At 35.3% G+C, this 12648-nt stretch overlaps 1 protein-coding gene across 1 annotated transcript; it reads right to left on the bottom strand.

Annotated features, from left to right (window-relative positions):
* Positions 1-842: 842 nt before the first annotated feature.
* LOC106131407 (apyrase) lies at positions 843-9116 on the bottom strand. The gene is made up of 11 exons (XM_060949998.1): positions 8923-9116; positions 8089-8311; positions 7440-7637; positions 6949-7079; positions 6408-6555; positions 6047-6173; positions 4959-5113; positions 4734-4827; positions 3935-4081; positions 2488-2654; positions 843-1020 (listed from the first exon to the last, which is right to left on the bottom strand). The coding sequence occupies exons 1-11, from the start codon at positions 9039-9041 to the stop codon at positions 883-885; spliced, it is 1647 nt and encodes a 548-aa protein (XP_060805981.1). The 5' UTR covers positions 9042-9116; the 3' UTR covers positions 843-882.
* Between the last annotated feature and the right edge of the window lie 3532 nt (positions 9117-12648).

Genomic DNA, 12648 nt, shown 5'->3' with positions numbered 1-12648 from the left:
GTTAACTCAATCTGAGTTATTCGTCCCAAAAAAAAAAACACTACCTAAATATTAAGTGATGTTAACGTAATATAACCTAACCTAAATATTAAACGATGTAAGATTTGACATTTATTAAGTGACATTGTTAAAATGTCAAATAATAACGAATAAAAATTTTGAATTTAAATTCAGAATCCATCCGAACAATTTCCTCCCCCGCCGAGGGAGGCTACTAGCGAGCAACTACTCGTTACTAATAGTTCCAAGAAGTGCAATGTTGCGTGAAATTGTTACGATGCACTTGAACTACGGAAATTATGCATTTTCAAATGTTGCGGTGGGTGGGAAATTTCCCACATCATATTGTAGCTTATTTAGTAGGTTAATACATACATACTATTACGTATATACATATATATTTACGTCTATATTCTTTGCGGGGTAGACAAATCCAATAATATTGAAAAGACTGATAGGCCACGTTCAGCTGTCTGGATTAATAGAATTGAGATTAAAATAGTCACTATTTGAATCATTAAGCTATAGAGCTGAACGTAGTCAATCAGTCTTTTTCTTTCTCTTTCCATTTTTCAATATGGGTAAGGTTACCCTGCAATGTTTAAGAGGATCAGACGGGTTTCGGTTGGTGTCAAAACTCATAAGCAAAAAAATAACTTCTTTTAGGCGATGGCGATAGATTCAAATAGTGACAGGTTGCTAACCTGTCACTTTTTGAAACTCAATTTCATCATTAAGCCAAGCAGCTGAACGTGGCCTATCAGTCTTTTCAAGACTGTTGGCTCTGTCTACCCTGCAAGGGATATAGACGTGACTATATGTATGTATGTTAAAAAAATAACTTTAAAAAACGTATGTGTCATGTTTAATGTACCACAAGCATCAACCCATGCAAGGGTTGTCGATATGTATTCTTCCATCGACTTCACTGAAGACAGGAGATTGCCGCTGTATGTACTGCATCAAAATGTCATAGTCCCTGCCCACCCCTTCTATGTTACGACGGTTTTCTGATATCATCTGAAATTAAATGCGAAAACATACATAAAATTAATTAATCATTATTGCCTTTTGGAAAGAAGAAAAAGTTACAAATTTATAATTTTTTTAATGTCGTGTGTCTTTTTTTAAGACCGCCATGATGGATAAATAAGTGTGACATAAACAGAACGCAATTAAAAGAGGGAAGAACTAATCTACGTTGCAAAGGTCGTTAGGTATTCGAATCAAATGATTAATTCCTACATAGCTACCCTGCCTATAAGTGCAGCAATGCGTTGGCGCCAAAAGAGACTTTTCAAATTAATTTGCCAACGAATTAATAAAAAAAAAAACACACTGTAAAACCACCCACCATTTTATATGACTGTCAAAGAAAAGATCGCGTAAAATTTTCCATTTTTTATTGCTTCGTATTGCGGGAAGTCGCATTTCATACTACGAATGGAAACGTCGACTAGACGGGTTCCTGAAAGGGCGGGAACCGTCGAAAACAGGCTTTATACCTGAAAGTACGGCTCTTTGAAGAAAGAGTACGTTGTTTTTAAAATATAAGTAGCCATTCGTTCAGGCACAGACGATGAAAATGATGTCTAGATGTGCGCATACGATTTTTGCACATCTTTAAGCTGTATGCTATGCATTCCTTATGTTTTTGTAAAAAAATAAGCCTCATAATTGAGGATGCTGATTAGCTACACATGCTAAGCCATATTTACACATTTAACCTAAATCTAGATGTTTTCCTTCACCGTAAAAGCATCGGTTGGCAATCAAACTAACTCACGTAACTGAGCAAATAGTTATTGGTACATGGTCAGGTCAAGATTAGAATCTTGAACGGGCAAGTTTTTTGACACGAAAACCCGTTGCACAGAAGCTCTTTAAACCTTTATATATAAAAGCACTCCTTAATCAGGAAATTCCCGCGGGAATGGGAACGAACGAGACTTTTCAATATAAGCGGGCGGAGTCGCAGGCGTCTACTAGTTTGAGTTTATAAATTCAATAACAATTTTTGATTTAAATGGTCTAATGGCTGTATGAACACAATGTGGGCGTCATATCGAAGTAATTGAACACTGATCGATGAGCATCAAGTATACAATAACATGTAAATGTAAGGCTTCACTTATGTCGCATACTTTAATAATGTCGAAGGAAAATTTTGTTATAACAAGAAATTGTGCTTTAAGTTTTTAAGCAAAACTTAAGTAAAATATTTTAATTTCCGATCTAATTAGAAGTGTAAGTTTGATTTCACATAAAAAAACTGCTTCTCTTCCAATGCTGATAGCTAAAGTCGACCAAAGGATTCTTAATTCGAGATTCTTCTCTTAGGCAATGCTAGCAAAAGGATAGAATGGACCTATTCTATTAAAATGTAGGGACGTACTAATACTCATGATAATGTGTATGTAAGTATATAGGTAGTAAAAATGTAATCGAAATCAGACAATACACAATAAAATCAGGGCTGTCACTCACAGAGAATCCGTCACCGCCTTGCCCGATGAAATTTTGCGAGACGACTTTATAATATTTGTCTAGTTCCAACGGCTCGTAGCGAGGTACGTCGCAGTCGATGCACCGAACTGATACGTCGACAACCCTGTCGCCGAGGGGACGCGAGCCGTCGAACACAGGACGCAGCCCTGAATGCGAATCGTGATTTAAAATTGGAACAGTTTTGGAATTGGAACGTGTTTTAAAATAAAGTTTTCAGTCCTTTTCTTTAAGTGTAATGACATGAATGAATAATGGAGACCAGAAATTAGCTGTCATTTTGTATGGAATATTTGGTCATACATATATACATACATAAAATCACGCCTCTTTCCCGGAGGGGTAGGCAAATACTACCTCTTTCCACTTGCTACGATCTCTGCATACTTCTTTCGCTTCATCCACATTCATAACTCTCTTCATGCAAGCTTGGTCATATAGGATCACAAATGCCAAATCTGCCTACCCCTATGGGAAAAGGGCGTGATTTTGTGTACGTATGTATGAATGTAAAATCACGCATCTTTCCTGCAAGGAAAAGCAGACTTTACATATTTTATATATTAATAAGTAGGCCCTTGTACTAAATTTCTAATTAGTTAAAGTTCTATTCCCATTTTTTTTCCCTTGATGTACATAAATATTTTAATAAATAATATTTCCACTTGCCACGATCCCCGCATTTTCTTTCGCATCCACACTCATTACTCTCTTTCAAGTTCATCGGTTTAGGATACTCTAGACCATTATTGATACTGTTCTATTGAGCTACTTGATTAATGGTATCGATTCCATCCTAATTTCGTGACCGTAGATATAGTTAAAGGTAGATGTGCAGCGATCATCACTTCATTATGGCACTTTTGTCCACGAGGCTATCCTATCGGCTACCGTTTTCCTCAATTTGAACCACCTTCGCAAACAGAAGGTTGTCGATTTGACAGTTTTTTTTATGTTCAAAGTGAATACACCAGATATTTCGTTACAACTTTTTGAATAAGTACATATATCAGTTAGGCGCTCAGATCAAACTTACCACTTACCACGATCTCTTACTTCTTACTCTCTCATACTTAGATACTACTGTTATATCATTGACTTGTATCAATTTTTTCATGTCAAGTCGAGATTATCTTTAACTAACAGTAGAGAGTTGAAGATACTCTTGATTTACCTTTGCATCTAGATTCGATCAACTTATGTTCGTCTCAGCTTTAGTTATGCAGCTTTACTCATGACACTTTTCCTCTTCTCACATAAATAGAATACAAATCTTAGCAATCAATCTAATATTCATTACTCAGAAAAGAGCTAATAAGATTTGAATTATTTTGGAACACATTTTTAAAAACGTATACATCATCCGCCCAGCCACCAACGCTCTAAGTTCAACTAAAGCGTTTGGACCATATTTTTATTCATATCATACCTGACACTTGCAGCATCCTGGCGCCAAGGAACGGGATGTTGGCCACTGAATACTCCAGCATTTCCATAATGTGATCTCCCCGCAACTCGAAGACTTCCACTGTATTCTCAAAAGGTGTCGACAGGATCATAGATTCGTACGTTATCACTGAAAGATATGATAATGTCTTGAAATTTACCTAGCAAGTATAAAGCATAACTGTTTTTTTCCTCATGGCGTTAGTACCGGTTATTGAACGATATCGCGACATGCTCATTGATTGTCGTTGCTAAACTTCTACTAACTAAAGTCATTGGCTTAAGATTTTTAAAGCCCGCAGCAATAAGCCATCTTCCAATAAAAGAGAACATTATGTCGCAATGTCCGACTGACATCATAATGAGTTCTTATGGATTGGGTAAGTCAGGTTTTTACTCGAAGTGACACCCGTCTGACCTCCGCAATGTTTGCAGGGGATCCTAACTAATATTGGATATCATGGTCACACATTGAAGGTGCCGTGTGGTTCCCGGCACCAATACAAAAAAGAATAGGACCACTCCATCTCTTTCCCATGGATGTCGTAAAAGGCGACTAAGGGATAGGCTTATAAAATTGCGATCCTTTTTTTTAGGCGATGGGCTTGCAACCTGTCACTATTTGGATCTCAATTCCATCATTAGGCTGAGCAGCTGAATGTGGCCATTCAGTCTTTTCGGGACTATTGGCTCTGTCTACCCCGTAAGGGATATAGACGTGACTATATGTATGTATGTATGGTCACATATTCAGTTACCTCAAGGTGCAGGCTCTTACTCACCGCCATCTCCAATGTCCGCCCTGATGCTTCCTTGGTTAATAATGCAGAAATGCGCATGATGCCAGCTATTATTGCCTTTTGCTTTGTCTATTATCTAAAAGAAATACTTAGTTGTTATGCTGCTTATATATTTAGTTGTTAAGCTGGTTTGGTAGTAAAAAAAGGACTTTTTTATTGGTGCCGGGAATCACATGGCATGAAAAAAAAATCAAACATAATAGTTACAGAATCCATGAACGCATCGCAAACGAAACTCCCCAGGTTGCATTCCTGGCATGAACAGGACGAGGACATGTGCACCAGGGACCTGCCTAACTCTTGGGAAGCCATCTCCGTCACTCGTGGCAAGTAATAGTTTATCTTCTCGAGGACATCGGGAGCTGAAAGCAAAATAATTTAATTTTAAGAAAGAGAAATTAACAAGTTTTTTTAATATTAACAAGAAATTGTCACTATTTGAATCTCAATCCTATCTTAAAGCCAAATAGCTGAACGTGGCCTATCAGTCTTTACAAGACTGTAGGCTCTGTCTACCCCGCAAGGGATATAGACGTGATTATATGTATGTATGTAGAAATTAACAATTTTGTACATTAAAAAAAATGAACATGTTACATTTGGGGTTACATAAGGGAGTATTTACCGCAAAAAAGCTTTTAAAATCTTGTGAAAAATAAACAACAGTCAAAACATACAAACCAGAGGAAACAAAATTTAATTTCGTATATCTATCTATATGTTTTTAAAAATCATTGATTTTATTGGTTGCTGTTATCAGAAAAAGAAGTAGCAGAATATTAGTTCAACATACATACATATAGTCACGTCTATATCCCTTACGGGGTAGACAGAGCCAATAGTCTCGAAAAGACTGAATGGCCACGTTCAGCTGCTCGGCTTAATGATGGAATTGAGATCCAAATAGTGACAGGTTGCTAGCCCATCGCCATTTTATAAGCCTATCCCTTAGTCGCCTTTTACGACATCTATGGGAAAGAGATGGAGTGGTCCTATTCTTTTTTGTATTGGTGCCGGGAACCACACGGCACTATATTAGTTCAAAGATTTATTAAACATCTAAGACCACAAAAACGATAAATTTTTCGTCTTGATCTGGCCTGAGAACGAATTCGAGACTACACATAACAGCCTGGTATAACCACCTCACAGACAGTAACAGAAATCGTTAATAAAAACAAAAAGCAACTAAAATATAAATGAATTATTTACAACAACCACGTGCCCTAAGCTAAATTATCTTCAAAGATCCTTAGAATATCAAATTATTCCTGTTATTCCCAATATCGGCTTACCTTGTTCGATTTCATTACCGATGTAATGGGGATTGCCTTCCCACCTGATAAGGTTTCCAGTAGTATCGAAAAATAATTTTATTTCTCCTAAATACAACGTGTGGGCCGCCGCTTGTACTATAAGAACCTGAAAACAGTGGATTAATCATAAATATATTTATTAATACTGCTACAATATTAATACACATTGGATTTTTTATTAACATTGGACACAATGTTAACGTTAATAATAACGAGTAGTTACTATCACTTCTAAATAAAATGTAAACCTGAAATTGGCTTCAAAAATTGTGTTCTCTTGGTTCAATACATTTTACATAAGCTTTTTTTGTAATAAATTAGTGGAATAAAACATACGCACAGATTTCCCATTTTGCTCAACAACAACAGGATAAGGTCCTTGAGGAGAAAAAGCGGTCGTGTCTGGAGGTTCGCCGTCGTACAACAAGGTGTGGCTGTGACCACCAACTATTATGTCTATGTAGGGACCACCATGGAGCGCGATCTCTCTAAAAGAAAATATCAGATATGATTTAGCTGCCATAGAGGCTTATATATAAAAATGCCTCATTACATACTAACATAAACTGATAGTTTTAAACCGATTGAAATAGAGCCTATCAATCCAATTTGTTTCCATGTGGTCAGTTTTGTGAACAATTTTCGGCAACCAACGGACGTTTTAATAAAAGGACGGGATTATGAGTATAGCATAGTATTTGATATAACAAAATAGAACTAAATTTAAATGCCAAAAAAACGCATTTTTTATATGAACTAATGTTTGACTCAAAAAACTTCCTTGAGGTATACCAATATCAAAGTCGTTATAATTTTTTCAGCATTGGTATGTACACATATGCGTAGGTATAATGTTTACAACACAATAGAACTTAGAGTACCTGTCAATATCAAGTCCGCAGTGAGATAAAACAATGATAATGTCTACGCCTTGTGCATTCAGTAGTTCAGCTTCGTGTTTGACAGTTTCTACTTCATCAGTAAATCTTAAATTACCAGTCGAAGCTAATTCCTGTCAATAAATGCAAGTTGAATGTAGTTGAGATTAAATTTGTCAACGTCAACAAAATATTTCCAAAAAATTTAATCATGTCGAAAAATACAAAGATCTCTGATTTGACTTCGATTGAAATTGAAATAATAATATAATTCCATATTGCACTTTGAATTTTTTGATATCTTCTTTTTTTGTGTTTTCTTCAAATTGTAAAGTTGTCAAACGATGCAACTTTAAAACGTTATAGTCACAACTATCAGTTTCGATGACACATTCTCCAATACTTAGCACTTCTATTATCATTTTATTTCCTTTATCCGAATTCAATAACGTTTTTGTAATTTTTCACAAAACCAATTAAAAAGTACAACTCACGTTTGTAGTAGCAATAATAACACCGATTATACCAATCTTACGACCTCCTCGCTCTACTATGATGCTGTGGTTGTAAAGGCCTTGTATGGTTGGTTCATCATCATCTATGATATTGGCTGTCACGACAGGACCACTGAGATGTTCTAGATATGGAACAACCCCTATAATGCCATTATCAAACTCATGGTTTCCTAGAACCTGTAACATAGAGATTTGGTTACTGATCAATTCCATTCAATTCTTTATGGTGTTCGAATTGATTTTATTATTCTACGCAACACTAAAAAGAAAGACAATGCGTGACTTTTTTGTTCGTATGCAAACAATTTATTGTTATTTGGTAGTTCTTTAGTTGATAATTTTGAATAAAATTTTAGGTCTTTAAACGTTATTTATTTCGATTTAACATATAACTGTTGAGTATATGGCTAAATAGGGAAATGAAGTTTGGAAAGTAAATTTGATGGTGCAATCGGGGAAACAAAATTTAATATTAATGGAGAAACTTGAAGGTAAAACAGCAAGTTTGATCTTACTAAATTTCTCCTTAAATACAAATATTAAGTAATCTTAGAAATTGTTAAATCATTCCAAGTTTAAAAATAGTCTAAGCAGAATTTTTTTATGATACTGTTCATAAAAAACTTACGTGAGCATCATGAGGCAGCATGTTCATAAACTCTTGCGTTACATTCCATCTCAACAGATTATACCATATCGTTCCTTGGAAGCTGTCCCCACCATTCAGCAACAGCGACAGTGGCTCCCTCTGTTTCGCTTCTCGTACCGCTGTGGCGAGTCTTGCAAACCCCCCAACACAAGGTGCTATGGTATTGTCACAAACTAAACCAGCCGGACTTGTTTCTACAAATCTGGAATTGGATGATTTGATAGTGATGGTGATGATAATGGTGATGGTTTAGGCGATGGGTTAGCAACCTGTCACTATTTGAATCTCAATTCTATCATTAAGCCAAATAGCTGAACGTGGCCATTCAGTCTTTTCAAGACTGTTGGCTCTGCCTACCCCACAAGGGATATAGACGTGACCATATGTATGTATGTAGAATTGGATCACAAAATTTTTACATTTAACCCATGGCATTAGAAGATAGATAAATACAAATTTTATTACGCTAATGGTTTATCTTTATCCTCTTGGTGTTTGTCACATTGCAGCCCAACGATTGTCAGCTGACAGTAGGTTGTTAGTTTATTTATATAACTTCAATATGTGTAACATATAAATCTCAATTTATTTACATATATTGAAAATGCGAGTTTCCAAATTCCATTGTTCATTAAAACTTTAACTATATCATCAAAGGTAATCATTGTGAAGTTTGAAAAAGTATAATGGTGTACGACAATTTTAACTGATGTGTAAAGGGTTTAAAAGAATATTATTTTAATTAGAATACATATCGTAAGAGACTATAAAACACCGTGTTTGCACACCACATTAGTATTTTTAATGTCTTACCTTGCATGAAAATCATTATAATGCAATATGTTCAATTCAAACAAATCTTCGTGACTTTCTGTAGTTTCTTGACCAGAAATCGAACACAACAAAATGCAAATAATTGTAAACTTTATCATTTTAAACTAAACACATTTACAGACACATACTGCTATATCAAACTTAAAATGTAAAATGAATTAATAAATTCATAAAGATATTATAGTGAAGATAAGATTTTTGATTAGAATCACACGATCATTTGATGATAATGTATTACGAAATGATTAAATCGTTATTTGTTTCATGTCAAAAATATATTGAGCTCATTGGTAAATTAATTTTATTATCGCTTAACATCATTATCTATGACAGAGCAATGGCCGCTTTATGAATTTACCGCCACCTTCTTAAGAATACACGACTTTTGGAAAATACCACTGAAGTCTTAGTTTGTACCCTATGTCCTTCTCCAGATTCTTAATTATAGGCAAAATTTCAATAAGAAAATTAAAGAAGATTGGTTTAGTAGATAACACGTGGCGAGACTACAAACAAATAAATATCTTACTTTTGCAGTTAATATATTAGTTGGCATATTACGCCATATTATTATATATAACAAACTGACTGACTTTAATATTATTATATTCTTCATTTTAATCAATCATAGAGAGCCATGGCGATAGTAAATTAAACCACATTTTCGGTAAAGAGTTAATGGAAATTAATGAAAGTAATCTATTAAAATTAATCAACAGTTTTAAATTTGAATTATTGACGGGTAGGTACGTCATGTTGGTATTCCGGCTACCGTAACAAGACCTTTCTATAAAGATAAAAAATATTAGTTCATAAAGTTAAGGTACATGATGGATCACTTTTAATCTTCAAGTATTAATTGTTTAAGTACTATCATAATTCAAGTCTCGAACTAATATTGTACGGCCAGATCGAACAATGTTATTTTCCCCCGATATATTTATAACATTTTCTATGCAGGATAAAACCCTCGACGGTTTATCGTCGGACAAAATCCCAGTGTAGTGATAACGCTCGGGAATGGTTTGGTAATAAGCTGTGGATTAGACATATAGCTAGGGTTGGCGGCTGTTCACACTTTATGATACTTTTTTGTTATTAGCTTATATGTTTGTCCTTAGCTTATATACATATATATAGTCACGTCCATATCCCTTGTAGGGTAGACAGAGCTAGCAGTCTTGAAAAAACTGAAAGACCATGTTCAGCTGCATGGCTAAATAATGGAATTGAGATTCAAATAGTGGCAAGTTGCTAGCCTATAGCCTACAAAAATCTTAATTTAATAAGCCTTTCCCGTAGTCGCCTTTTACAATATCCATAGGAAAGATATGGAGTGGTCCTATTCTAAAGTGTCAGGAATCAACATGTGAATAGCTGACTATTTTTTATAATTTATTCCATAATCATTAATTTTATATTCCTTGCAGCATATTACTTGGATGTTGCTATTTAATAGTGGTTTAAGAAAGACTGACATTTTATGTAGCATTACATTTTGCCTACAGCTTTGTCCACGAAGGACGTTAAATCTTAATTCCCACGGAACATACACGCTAAATTGATGATTAAGTATTAGAAAAGCTTAAAATCTGCATAAATATGTATGATAGTGACAGAAAAAAAGCATTACTTATATTATTTTGATTGTATAAACATTAACTAAGCCATTGTCTCTCTTTAAAATGCAACAGTATCCAAAAACTTGGCCGAAAAAATCGTTAGTCCACACAGCGGGAAATTGTTCTATCCGCTCTGTAACTCTTGGCAATTGGAACTTTGCCAAGCCCGATAGAGCGGATGATGTTAAGCTTGTTGGAGCAACACTGGTGTTATCGTGGATCGAGAGCAAGGGTATCATTAGTTTGAAGTAAAAAATATAAATAAGTTAGACTGTATTGACTTCTTGTGCAGTTTGTAGAAGTCAATCAATTAATAATAGCTGTCCCATAAGACATCCCGCTGAACGAAAGTAAAAAAAACTTTCGTTTCTTTTTCAAGATGGTGTCGTTGGAAAGGTCTTATAACATCTTGAATGTTCATCCAATCTTTCAATTTTTTATCTGTTGATGACCTACTACACACTTTGGGCGCGGTCTGTTTAGTATTTACGGATAATTTTCAATCCATTTGCAATCTTAATTTTATCAAAGCGAATAATTTTCCACCAGATCGAAGTTTCGTCTGAAAGGTCTTAAACTCCCAACTAAATCGCCAAAATATTTGAACAACTTAACCTCAATACAAGTTCAAAGTTCAGTTTGTGGGTATATCCCTCTAGAAAATCCAAAGTTTAAAAGTAATCCCACTACAGTCCCAACTCCGTCGCAGTCAATAGAAGCAAGTTTTCCTGTTATCGTGTCTGGAAGTTTGTGCTCTTAAAATTTATAGGCTGACTGCTGAGTACTGATTATTTTTTAAATGGGAATGACAGATTTTATATAGTAGTCTCTCATCATCGGGGAGTGCCACTATGACCACAATCGTGGATTGAGTAAATCACGTATTTACACGAAGCGACTCCTGCTGACCTACCGCAACTTTTGCAGTAACCTACTGAATTTATATTTGATAATGATTAGAAATTAAGTTGTCTGAATATTCAGATTTTATTACGACGTTTTATCTCATCATTAAAGCAATCGTTAGCAACTAATGTACTATAGTACTGATTACCGCTTGAATATACTCGTAAGCGGAAAGGCTCCAAAGCTTAGTGGCGGACGGTGCAACAATTGATTTCACAGTTTTACTATTAAAACAACAGTATTGAATATAACTATTCAAGATTTTTGATACCAAAACAGAACCAGAAAGTTCAATTGTCTTCTTCTTTTTCCTTCCCTTGTCCCACCCACGTGTGGTCGGGTCTCCTTGTTAGAGAGGACGATTCTGGGTTGTATCATGTGCGGTGTTCAAGTTCCGCAAGTCTTACTTGATATCATGGCAAGTAATCTCCTGGTAAGTAAAATCGTACAACCAGTATATCGTTGTAGATTTGTGAATATTGGAAATTCGCCAAACGATAGCGGCGTAGCCGAAAGATAACTCCAAGCCCGTCTAAGTATTAAAGATTTATTTCGAGCGCCAGTTCTATCGATCTTATAGGTATTCTGTATTAGTATGCTTAAACCTATCACGTCTTTATACAGACCAATCAACAGGTTGCAAGATTCAAAGGCAAAGTTTATAAAGGTGAGTTGATCAACCAACGGTTACTTTTCGAAATTCTCACGAGAGTGATAACCCACTGTTTTGCCACAGCGTCATCTTTATGCATTGACTGCGTTGTAGTTCCACCGATTTGCACTAGATGGCATTGTAACGATTGACCGATAAGCACTGTTTCACTGAAAAAGATTCTGAAATAAACACGGAGACGACGATCCCACGCTCCTTTTATTTTCTATCTACTTAAACCAAAATATTAAAAAAAATGCTTAGCATTTCTTTACTCACGAAAGAGATAGTGTACATTATTCTATCCACATATAATCCTCTGATATCGAACATCAATTACACATTTTATGTTTGCATTTACGACGTGATAAAGGTAGACATTGTTACGAGCGTCTCATATTGACCACAAATCTATATTACATTGCCTGGTAAAGGGGAATATGTATGGAACATCAAATGAATTTGTATTTCGTCGTGCGTCGATAGCATCCGTGGTCGAATCGGTAAGGTTAAAATGTTATGCTG

This window comes from Amyelois transitella, chromosome 20, assembly GCF_032362555.1.
Source record: "Amyelois transitella isolate CPQ chromosome 20, ilAmyTran1.1, whole genome shotgun sequence".
NCBI classification, from domain to species: Eukaryota; Metazoa; Arthropoda; class Insecta; order Lepidoptera; family Pyralidae; genus Amyelois; species Amyelois transitella.
The sequence above is the reverse complement of the archived record's forward strand: the minus strand, read 5'-3'. Positions and strand labels throughout refer to the sequence as shown.